Source organism: Ambystoma mexicanum, chromosome 9 (genome assembly GCF_040938575.1).
Source record: "Ambystoma mexicanum isolate Mex_15411 chromosome 9, UKY_AmexF1_1, whole genome shotgun sequence".
Classification (NCBI taxonomy): domain Eukaryota; kingdom Metazoa; phylum Chordata; class Amphibia; order Caudata; family Ambystomatidae; genus Ambystoma; species Ambystoma mexicanum.
The window spans coordinates 60595078-60607490 of NC_090931.1; the positions used below are offsets into that span (position 1 = coordinate 60595078).

A 12413-nucleotide genomic window follows, 5' to 3' on the forward strand; every position below is an offset into this window, starting at 1 on the left:
TTTTTTTTTAAACAAGTCACACTAATAATACAGCTTTTGAAAATGTCAAGCATATATACAAGTTTGGTCAGCAAGGAGTTTAGCTGTCGGAGTGGAATGACTGCTAACAGCTTGAAATCCTACTTGCATTGTTGTGGATCAGCCAGTCTCTGAGAAGCAAAATTAACTTTACATTTAAAAAAATACCATATTGAAAATAAACTGCAATAAAATGCTGCTCCTGTGGCAATCTGCCCCCCACACCCCTACTTGGCCTTATTGTAAATACGTCTCTGCATGCAACACCTGCCGTTATCCTCCTGCAAAGGGCCTACCAAGTGCTCTACCTAGGACTCCTAGGCATGGCTGCTCTACCTAGGACTCCTAGGCATGGCTGCTCTACCTAGGACTCCTAGGCATGGCTCAGTATTACCTTGAACTGGGCCTCCCACATAACAGTCAAACTGTCCAGAAAAAAAGACAGCCTATTCCCTAGACCACATGTTCCATCATTTGCAAGTAGTTTTCTTTTGCCAGAACCCAAGTTTATATTTTTATTTCCTCTTCAGGTAAGATGAACTTCAGCCGCTTACAAAGTACGCTGCACACAGTGATCCTCTAATGCTGCCGCAATCCTGTCCCTGGAGGGAACTCCTTTCTGTAGGTAAGGTGTAAATCTGACTTCAATCACCACAAGTGTCTTCCCCATTATGCTCGTTTTCAGCAAAATGTGATCAACATTTTTAATGTCACTGAGAAAAGCTTGTTTTGCGGGAGGGTTTCAAAATACGGTTTCATGTTTTCTTAGGTGTTCACAGATGACTCACTTAAACTAAAATCTTAAATTGGTGGAAATTACGGGTGCATGTTCAGAGCATTGAACCACGCGAGCAATGGTCTAACACTGTGTTGACACTCAAGTTTTTGTCCAACGGACTTGGTAATGTGATCACGTGTCTCATCTCAGTGCAGCCCTTATTTTGAGGGGCTCAATGCATTTGTTTGGCATGCCCGCCACATTGTCATATGATTTCGGGTGCACTTCGGAATTAAACATGTAGTTGAGGACCCTGCTCTCCCCCTTACGGCTCAGTGTTGGTCACGTTCATTAAGTTTCAAACCTACTTTGTTTTTCAATGTTTCTGAATTATTTTCATGTGTTTAATCTCAAACTGCTAAAATGTTTTTGGACTCGTAAATCGTTGTTCTGTTTTCTACATTCTATGCTCCTTGTCAGGGCTATACATGTGATTTTAATGTGTATTTTTTAACATCTAGGAGATAGGAATTCTAGACCACAAAGTGGGTGTAAGAAGGGAATTGACTGGGTGCACACATGAATGTAGGCTCCGTCTTAAAACATTAGTTGGCCTAATAAGAAAATGCCGATTTTATTCTTTTTTCCTCTGCAGTGCTTCTACAGAAAAGAGAAGATGGATTCTCTCGATCACATGCTAACAGACTCACTAGAGCTTGGGCCATGCGGGCCAGGAAACGGAACTGGGATTATGGAAGACTGCATGCTCGGAGGAACAAGGGTTAGTCTACCGGAAGACCTTCTAGAGGATGTGAGTATACCAAGAGGGGTCTGACTGTTGTGCCAAATATTCACTCCAGTACAACCTTTTTAAAGCACTGTGTACGTCTTTTGCTTTTTTCAGCTTTCTCTGTTTGCCTTCAATGGGACCCCCAGATTTGGGATTTACAGTGAGTGAGGCCTTTTTAGCCTCACTCACTTGCTACCCTTATATGGTTTCGGTGTGCTGGGTAGTCCCATTGGTTACCAGTGTAGGGTGAACACCTCTCCCCATTTGTTTTTTCCCTTTCCCTTTTGAAGGACAGCAAGAGACACTTTAAGTAGAGTGCTGCATTGACTCACTGCATCTCCTTTCTTTTCTCGAAAATAACTTTTGTCAAATTTTTTTAAGTTGTCCTGAACAGGCTGGGGGCTGTGAGGACATATGTACTGTTTTTCCTATTGCACTTATGTGCATCTTGGTTTTAACCACGAAAATGTCTTGAGTATTCCATACTAAAACAGGCTGGTCATTGTGGTTTAAGCCCTGCTCTTGGATATATCTTTTTTTGTTAACTCCCTCCCTGCATGCACTGCATAGAGATGGCTTTATAATGGCATGCATCTTCATGGCATTCTTGAAAGAAATCCGGTACAGTGCCTGTGGTAACCAGGCTGGTGGGGAAGAGGGCATCCACCCCACTGCCGCCCCCACATTCCAAAAGGTCTTGCTGCTGGCCACAAGTGAGTTAGCTGGCTATAAGGCTGGGGTTGCCCCTTAGCATACATTTAAGATAAGAGAGGATCTTGCCGCATTTCTCAGTCAACCACTCAGTCCAAGTATCAAAAGCTGAAGGACTAAAGGAATACTGGAGGACTATTGTGGAGTCCAGAACTGGCAAAGCCAATTACCACTCTGAAGCCCTGCTTTCTTATACACTGGGAACACCTGAACTAGGTGCATCCTTTCCTTGTACTGGTAGGACCAACCATTCTGAAGTCATGCTTGCTGTGCTGGCGCTTGGAAGAGCCATAGTGCTGCATTTCGCCTCCATCATCCTGGAGCTGGACTGACTTGTTGTATGGAAGTCTTGTAGTCTGGGAACTGAAAACGTCATGAGCATCCACCCTGCACAGTAAAGACCTCTTCATCGCGGGCTGCTGGAGATCGACGTCTCACTGCGGTGCTGCGTGCTGCCAGCTAAACCCGTACAGGGACTAAAGTATTTCTCCCTTCTGCTGCTCCGAAGCGGTAGTCGCGCCCCGTGGGATACAACTATGAACGGCTTCTCCACATCAGGTGTGTACCAGCTGGTCTCGGACCCAACCACCGCTCGGGGGCCTCCCATGAATCTGTGACCACAATCTCAAAGCTACAGAGCCCAATTGTGAGCTGAGTTGTTCCCCCAACAAACCTCTGTTCTGTGGGGGTGTCGGTTTTGCTATTCAGAGTCCAGAGGGCTAGATTGATTACGTGTTTAAGCCTTCTACCCCCAGGTATTAAGACCTGAAACCTGCCAGCAGCTATTACCTAAGATGCTAATCCCTTGGTATAGGAGTCCTGCACAAGGTCCCCTTAGACCAGAGGTCTTCAAACGTTTTTGGCCTGGGCCCCCCCCCTCCCCTGAGCAAAATATGTGCAGGCCAGGCTCCACTAAAAATGCCAAATGGACAGTATGTACAAATGGCTATAAACTATTTCACGCCGTCGCCACACCCTACTCCCAGTGTAGTCCCTGGGCTCCCCCCACCTGCTCCCATCAGTCGCTGCGCTCGCTCATCCCACTCTTATCCAGTCCCTGGGCTCTCCCCACCCCTTCACAGACCCCACTCTACTCCCACCACTATCGCATGGCTCTCGCCCATTCTGCTCCCACCACAGTCCCCCCCCCCCTTCGCCTCCCCCTCCCCTCCCCTCCCCCCCACCCTGTCCCACCACAGTCCGAGGGCCAGTGGCGGCTGGCAACATTTTTTAAGTGGAGGGGCATCAATATTTCTCCCCAAAATGCCATAGTGACCGAGCGCAGCAAGGGAGCCCGAAGCAATCAAGGGGGATTTCTCACCCTGAATTTTTTTAATAATGGGTTAAAATGTTGCATTGTAGAGCTTACTTAAAAAATAAAAAATAAAAAAATGGGTAAAAAGCCAAATAGTTTGCAATTGGTGCTGAGTGGGCCCAGGGGACAGGCATGGATTTTTTTAGTGGACATCTATGGTCGATGTCCAGTAAAAAGATACCATCCCTGTCCCCCCACTGGGCCTAACACAATCAACATGATTAGGTGTGTATGCAAGGCACTGGGGTGCCAAGTGGGAAAGCATGGTATTTTTTACTGGATATCTATGATAGATGGCCAGTAAAAAAAATTACTATCCCTGTCCCCTGGGCTCCAAAGCGCCTCAGAAGGAGAGCTGATTTTGGCAGGTGGGTAGGGGGATTGTGCAACAAAGGCCTCTAGCCATTTCTAAAATGCCTTTGTTGTACAACCCTCCCCTGTCCCCCCACCCACCAAAATCAGCTCAGTGGACCAAAACAAACGTACACATTCACACAGCAATCACTCTATCATTCACATGAGCACCCATCGCCATACACTCCCTCATAACACAAGCATACACATATATAAATAAACTTTACCATTAATATTTCTTTTTTATTTGTACCGCACACTATCGCCACCGGAGTAGTCCCCTGGCGGATCTGAAAAGGAAAGGTGGTGGGGGTTGAGTTAGTGGGAACGAGTGGGATAAGTGCAAGAGAGCAGTGATGTGCCATTGGCAGATTCAGTTCGGTTAACACCGTTCGCTGAGCTTGTGGGTGCTTTCCGGTCGGTAGCCGTCGTGTGCTGTTGTGCGATAGTGTGTGGTTTGTTTTGTTGTTGCAGTGTAGTGAAGTTTGTGCGGTTTGTTGTGCTTTAGGGTTGTGGTTGTGTTTGGTTAGAGTTTGAGAGGTGTGTGCAGAGGGGTGAAATGGTTAGTGGGTTGGTTATTGGCCTCGCTATCTAGAAGTGATATGTTCGAAATGTCCACGTTCTTTCTAGATATGGTGTGTGAAGATCTCTGCATGTCTATCTGGATTCGGCACTGGCTAATATTCACAATCCTGTCCATATATGATGCGCGCCAATATTCACAATTATATCCAAAATGTGACACTGGCCCACCTTCAAAGTCCTGTTTAGATGCGAAGCAAGCTAGCATTCCCAATTCCATCTAAATGTGGCATTGGCAATATTCCCAATGCAGTCTAGATGTGGCAGTGGCCAATATTTGCTATTCTATCCGGATGTGGCACTGGCCGACATTCACAATCCTCTCTAGGTGTGATGCAGGCTAATGTTCACGGTTCCATCCAAGTGTGGCACTAGCCAACATTCACAATCCTTTCTCGATGCAACACAGACTAACCTTCACAATTCTATCTAAGTGTGGTACCTGCTAACCTTCACATTTCTATCGAAGTGTGGTACATGGTAATATTCACAGTTCTGAGGTAGGGTAATGTAGAGTGGGAGGGCTTTCTGGAGTAGAAATATAAACTTACCTTCTGCAGGGTCCTGCGTGTGGGTGCTGAAACGCCCTGCTCTAGGCTGCTCTGTCCATATGTGCAAGGAGGTGCAGGAGCTCCCCCCTTGCACAAACAGACATGCAGTGCCCCAGCCAGCATTTCCAATGAGCTATTCAAGGCTGGCGAAGTTAAACTCCCCCAGCCTTGCATGGCTCAGTGAGCATGTGCGGCTGGGATTCTGAACTGTCAAAGGGAAACGCTGTTTCCCTTTGACAGTTAAGCCAGCCCAGGAGCACTCCCACAGCTGGAAAAATCAGCTGCGGGAGTGCTCCGTGTTTCACTGGGCTGACTCTTTGGCTCCTCCATAGTGGGTGCGGGGGCCATAGGGTGGATGCCCTCTCGCCATTCTGGATGAGCCTCCAGGCTCGGACTGGCCTATAGGGCTATAGCGCATTGCCCTTACCAAAAAGCAAAATGCTAGTGTGGGCCAGTCAAAATGGGCCACTTTTTTTGGCCAGTGTGGTTCAGTTTGAGTTACTTCACTATGCAGCTAGTAATTTTGGCCATTGTTGCTGAATAAATATTCTTTAAATTTCACAATTTGCTTCCATTTCTTAACACAAATATTCAAACAGTCTATGATTAAAGGAATGAATATCCATTTGCAACTGTGTGCCACTTTTTAATTGGTGCCTGAGACAGTTTCATGCTCCAGTCTGACCATGTGAGCCGCCTCTGCCCATTTCCTCCAATCTAAAAAGAAAATGTTTAAAAAAATATAAGAAATTACATTTGATGCTGGGCTCTCGCGCCCCACAGTTTGAAGACCTCTGCTTAAGACACTAAGGACTGGAAGGCTGCCTTTAAAGAAAATCTGACGTTTATCATCTGAATTGTGCTCTAACGCTGCAGACTTTGCCTTTCAAGTCACTTTGAGCCAATTGAGCACTCTAGCTGAGCCATTTCTGTGTTAAAACTGCCGATCTCTACCTGTACAACTAAGGTTACTTACCTGTAACACACCTAAACACTGGATCGAGTAGGGCTGGTCTTTTTAACTATTGTTCAATGTCCTGCAATGCCTTTTTTTATAAAGTCTGTTATTTGTGTGATACATAAAATGTGAAGAAAAATATTTACCGTTGTGACAAGGGTATGGATTTGCCCTTGTCCGGAGATGGATTTGACTTTGTCCGGAGGAGGATAATGCCTTTCCCAGGGAGGGAGAAAAAGGAGGTAGGGAGGAAAAGAGGGAGTAAGCGGCACCAACGCCTGGGCTGAAAGTGGGGGAAATCCAGAATCTGCCCTAGCCAGGGAAAGGGGCACAGCAACTGGGTCACACATACCTATTTCTCCCCCTTTCTGTGCCAGTATGCATTTTGCAGAACACTCACTCTTTCTGGGCCAGTATGCATCTATGTCTCACTGTCTTTACCTCGGAGTGCCTATGCTTGCAAGGGTTGTTTCGCCATTTCAGGTGGTTCGTGCGGGTGTGGGAGGGGGAGGCAGGTGCCGGGGTGCCCAAACTAACGGGACCGAAAACCCTGCTAGTAGTCAACCAACGAAAAACTATACACTAGACCACCTTGGACTTTCAAACTTAGGGCGGGGTCCCCTACAATGCCACCCTGAGAATGAACTTTGACATTGTTTTTCCTTTACCGCCAGATCTCTGGGTGGCAAGCCCATGTGGAGAAAGTGGGTGGAGCTAATACCTGCTTTTTAAGCTTTTTTGCACACATACATGCTTGGGGACGGGGATGGCAGCAAGTACATTGTTTAGGGACAGCTGACCAATCCTCAAAAGGGCATGGATATATAGGCAAGGGGCAGGAATTAGGAAGTTTGGGTGTCCGAGGAGGATGACTGCAACCAAGAGACCAGGAGGACAGAGGGAGCAGTGGATTTTGGAGCAAGTGAGGCATTGGCTTGGGAGTGATGGGGATTCTGTGGTGTAGACGTGTGTGTAGAAAGGACCATGTGAAGTGTGAATGTGAGAAGACTGGTACTGGGTGAAAGGAGTGTGACTGAGTAGTGTGGGGTGAGTGGTTTTAGAGGTGTTGAGGGTTGGTTTTTGTGCCAGACAAAATAAAGTAGTATTCTTACTCCTTTTGGTGAGATTCTTTTGATGAATCCCTCACTAATTCCCTGCCTAGAGTCTCCTCTCAGGTGGCCAGCGAAAGGCAGCCTCTTCCTGATCCTGACCTGAGGGGTGGTGGATCACCTGGCTGGAGAAAGGGCACCGGGAAGTGAGAGGAATCTCTGGGACGAGACAAGGTATTCATCATCCTGTATAGAGGAAAACCCAACCAACGGTGGGGGCAACCTTGTTAAGCGTGCATGTCAGTAAGCATTGCCTAAGCTAAGAGAGGTTGCAAATAAGACGAACTTGATCCGGCCAATATTACAAACAGTAGAAGGGTGCTAATGCAAGGGATGTAAACTCTAGAGTTCGTGGCCATATTATATGCAACATCTGATACACTTTGGGATACCCAGTTTCTCAATACCAGGGGAGAGGTAAAAGGAGACCCTATCCCTGTCAGTCTTTGGTTGTTTGTGAAGTGGAGAAACAAGAGTGACGAAAAGACTCCCCTTCTGGGGACAAGTGTCCAGAAGGGTGGGAACATAATTTATAGAAAAGTGTTGAGCAATATCAATGTGACTCTTGTCTTCCCTGAAAAGGTGTTTGTTGAATGCTGGGACGCTGGTATAATCTCTTCCCAGTTGACATTGAATATAAAAAGCACTGTTGTTGTGAAAAGCCATTCGAGCATGGGAGTATACCCGAATGGAAATTCTTTGGAGATTGTAGGCCTGGCAAGGAAGCAGGCAGAGTAAAAGTTGGAGAAAGGACTACAAGGTGTCCTAACAAATACATTGTTTGTTTTGGTACTACTGGAGGAAAAGCCAAGCAAGGCTGTAGTGGAGAAGTTGTATTTCTTGGAATTGTTAGTGGCAAATCATCCTCACCTATCTAAACATTGTTGCTATTGAGGAACTGAAAACCTGTTCATACAAGAAGAATCTTATAGTCTGTGTTGGAACATTCTGTTGGCAAAGGTGAATTTATAGCAGTCTATATTGAAACTTGGTTACGAATCAGGATTTCCTTGTGTTCTTTTCTTGAACTGTGAAGCAGTATTAAGTTTAAAACCTGGGGAAGGGGAGTTCACCCAGGTTTTGAACAGGGACTTTGGTTACTTTATGAACTCAATCATTGTTTTGAATTGCCATGTATTTCCTTGTTTGTTTTTTGTCTTTGTGTAAGGGTAGGACTAGGAAGGCGTTCATTCAACTTAATATTCAAATAAAATAAAATAGCATATGTTGAGAACTTCACAAAATGGTTCGCCTCACATTTCTGATCCCTCACAATTGTTTCAAAAATACTTTGATTTGTTGTTAAATCACAAATCCATTGTATGTTACACATTCACCGTTGGATTCTTTGTACAAGATTGTCTATTTTCCAAAACGCTGATACTTTACTTTGTTATGCATTCCACATTGGATTCTGTTTGAGACCTTAATGTATTGCAGTCTTAAGGTTCTCCTTTTTATTTTAATTTGCCCTCTACATGTTTCACCACTTAATTATTGTGGATCATCAGGAGGCTATATTCTTATGACTTGCATTGATATTTCAAACTAAAAAGTAAAGGAGAAGGAAAAAGGAAAAAAAGGGAAACCATTTAGGGTCTAAGTTGTTTACTCACTAGTGAGTTGATTTAGATCAAATGTGGTAAATGTGACTGCAGTCACATGTCTGCTTACCATAGTGGAATCTTCATGCGCTCAAGCTTTGTTTCTTAATGGGTCACCTCGTTTTCATATGAATATATATATATAAATGTATATGAAAAAGATAAGGCGCATATTCTGTTATTAAGTCCCTTTATGTTAATTGTTGTTTTGGTTACAGACTAAGGTTTCTAGGGAGATGCAGTATCAAATTGCCATACAATTACCTTTTGTTCAGTGTTAAGTAAAAGTTTATCCTTTAGCCCATCAAACACTTATGATTATTTTTAAACCAGTATTGATGTCTATACGTTTTGCGGACGATTAAAACTGAAAGAAGTCTTGGAACTAACACCAGCAATAACCACATATGAAGAACCACTGCCAGTACCATCAGAAATTACTTAACTCCAAAATCACTTTGAGAGTATTGGGCAGACACCAGTCTTTTTTGGGCCACAGCAAACCTAATGAACCTTTGTTAGGGAGAATTCTCACAAAAGTGCTAATTCCCTTCACTTAGAGATCCCCTGCAACTTTGCTGGATTTTGAGGCCTTGATTTTTTTTTTAACCTGGAAAGAGTGTGAGCCTTTTTTCCCACTCTTTCGTGTATTTTGATGTGTGTTTTACTCTTGTGTTCTTTGATTATGGAGTTATGATAACTCCATAGGCATCTTTTCATGTGTGTTACACAGCACCCTCAGTGCAGTGACACAGGGGTGTCTTTTTAGACTCCCCAAAAGTTTAAATACCTTCTCTGGGATAAACTACTGTTTCCCAGAGAATGTAAGGTTAAATTGACTTTACTCATCTTTTTAAATTCCTAGACCCAGCACACACTATCTTCCGATGAGTGCTGGACGGGTTACCTAGTATCCCCTGCGTATAGAAACTCATGTTGCAGTCAAATGCTGCTCTTTTCTATTGAAATGGCTGGTGGCAGTGGTTTGACAATGAACTACCATGATTTTTCCTGACCGCGAATACCGGTAGCTAAAAATCGCGGGAGCCATGTTTTTCAAGATGGTCCTTAAGCCCCTTTGTTTAAACAGGGCCCGGTCTTCTTTTTTCGCCATTTCTTTTTGGAAAGGTCCTTCTAGGGTGTCTTTGGTGGGCTTCAAGACTGAAGACCGCCTCTCGCGTCAGTGTCTGAGGTGGGCAGGAAGTGTGGGAGATGCCCGAAACTCCCTGTGCTTAGTCTCCTAGGAGACCCAAATGCACTCTGGCGTGATTGGCCGACTGACTGTACGGCAAGGACAGCCACCATGCTGGGTGAGTGGCAGCTAAACTGGAATTAATGGGAGAAAACTGTTTAAAAGGAGAGTCTCCTTGACTGGAAAGCAGAGTAGGCAACTGGAACGAACTGAAGACGAGCTGGAAGAGGACGGCTGCTGCAACTCCTGGACCGTTGGTTTGCCCCGTGAAGCCCTGTGGCAGGTCCGAATTGCCAACTTCATCTCCTTCAAGGAGGACTTCTTCCTTTTGAGTTGGTGAGACCAATCAACTCGTAAGCCCCTTGGATACCATTCTCGGAGCTGTTTAGGAATAAACCAGGGGGAAGGACACCAGCTTGTGTGCTTGATGACAGCTACTCGAACCGAAGTGACTCCATTTTGTAAGCGTTTTACGGCGATCCCGTGCAGTGCAGGAGTCCCCCGACGTCCTCCGTCTTGTCCCCACGACTGAGGCTCAGGAACAGTCGGATCTGCAGGAACTGCCAGAACCAACGTCTTCAGCTGCATCTTTTGCTTCATATTAAGGTACTGTGCCAACCCGATTGAGAGAACGCCTCTCTCGCGGTGAAAGTTTGTGGAACTTTCCCAACTTGCAGGCCTAATCAGCTTGTGTCCCAACATACGATTCTGTTTCGTATAAACTACTTCTAAGAACATTGGCAAAGACTTTACCGTTTACTTCAAGAACTGCCCTTTCCTATCCAAGACACTAGTCCATTGACTTTGGCCTAGGCCTATTGAACGGAATCAAGTTCTCTAGTGAACTAAAACTATTTGCACTGCCTAAGAAAGTATTTGTGATCTATTCTGCTAACTTGTGCCTTTTTTCTCCCATTGAAAGTAAACAATGCCATTTTGCTCCTATTTCAGGGGAGCCTAATTTGTTCAGAAACTTATTGGTTTGATATTGAAGTGTGTTTGTGTATAATATTAAGTTGCCTCCTTCTGATGAATGTTTTCTAAATGATTGTGTAATATATAAGTGTTTTACCAAGAAACCTTGAGTGTAAGTGTCCACTTGAACCACTGTGATTGTAATACCTCTGTGTTACCTCTTGTACTGCTTACATTCCCTCTTGAGATAAGCCTGGCTGCTCAGCTCGCTACCACAAAACTGTGTAGTACAGACGTATACCAAAGGTTGGTTTTTGCTTACACCTGTAGTCCTAATTGTAGGTGGTGGTCCCAGAGGGTACTCAGTGCAATTCTGCCTAACGGCCTTTGAGATAACATCGCTGATGCACTTGCATGTGTCTCCAAATATTTGTTAGTGTTGGAGGAGTGTTGGCATAGGAGGAGAAGAAGCAGTAGGTTTGAAGGAGAAATACTAGTGCGGGATGAGTAGTGTGGGAGGGGTAAGAAAAAGGTTAATGTTGAAGGGTGGGGGCAGGAGAGAGGTGGAGTGAAACATCAGAGGGACATGTAGTTGGTGGGGGGGCGGGGGAGGAAGACCTGGGAGGTGCAGGTAGAGTGGAAGGACGAGATCAAGGTGGACTTGAGTGAAACCAGGTAAATCGGAGTATTTGCAAGGCATAACCCCTATTTTCTTATTCAAACACTAACCTGCGCTGAGTGTTGGGAAAGTTAGGAAGTCCCGGAGGGAGTTAGTGGGCCTGCTTTTAGTGAGAACCCTTGGTATAAGGCAACTACTAGACAGTAGGGGCCAACAATCAATAGACTAAGCAGGGGTTGCAGACTCCTGGGTTAGAGAAGAGGTTTGTGAGAGGAAGAGAAAGGACAGCCTTAGGCCCCACAAGGAATTTAATAAAACCCCTTGAACCATAGTTGAAACTTTGTGTTTTTTATGACAGTGTATATGTGCCGAGGCCCCAGCCCAGTCATAATTCAAAAAAGCCTTATCATGGGATCTGTACACACAGCAAGGTTTATTCCCAGTCAGCTGGACACCATCACACCAGCCACAGTTGGTCAGTCCAAAATGCAGGAACTTTAGCCTGCTCATTCAAAACACCCTTTTATAGCAAATACAGGATTGCACAATATTTCTATGCAAATCTGGATTTTTTTCTTTTTGTTATTGCCATTTCTCAATCAATCCAATCTCCCCCTCCTTCCCCACGACCAGTAGTACCTTTTTAATGATAAAACATTAGTAACACATTCTTCATATATTTCATACAGTGATGGAGCTTTAGGCAATGTCCAAAATCCTAATGTTCTGTGGGCGCAAGTAAATTTGGTAGTCATCCTTCAAATAGTCCAACAATGTACCCCAGTCCGACCTGAACTTTCGATCTTCGCCTTGTAAATTGTACTTAACCCATTCCATGGCTAATACTTGCCAGAGTTATGTAGCCATTCATGGTAAGTTGAGGCGCCTCCTTCTTCCAATTCCGTGCAAGCACAAGTCGGGCCATCAACCTCAAAACCACGCATGCCTTTTTATGTGCCCCAACTTGTGAATTCACA

The 12413-nt window shown here is 44.9% G+C and overlaps 1 protein-coding gene across 2 annotated transcripts in view; it reads left to right on the top strand.

Annotated features, from left to right (window-relative positions):
* NFRKB (nuclear factor related to kappaB binding protein) overlaps nt 1–12413 on the top strand; it is a 423246-nt gene that overhangs the window by 27122 nt on the left and 383711 nt on the right. For both annotated transcript variants that reach the window (XM_069614148.1, XM_069614149.1), the window contains exons 2-3: nt 549–643; nt 1392–1547. In XM_069614148.1, the coding sequence (XP_069470249.1) occupies nt 1413–1547 (135 nt within the window). In that variant the 5' untranslated portion in view covers nt 549–643; nt 1392–1412. The remainder of the gene's footprint in view (nt 1–548; nt 644–1391; nt 1548–12413) is intronic.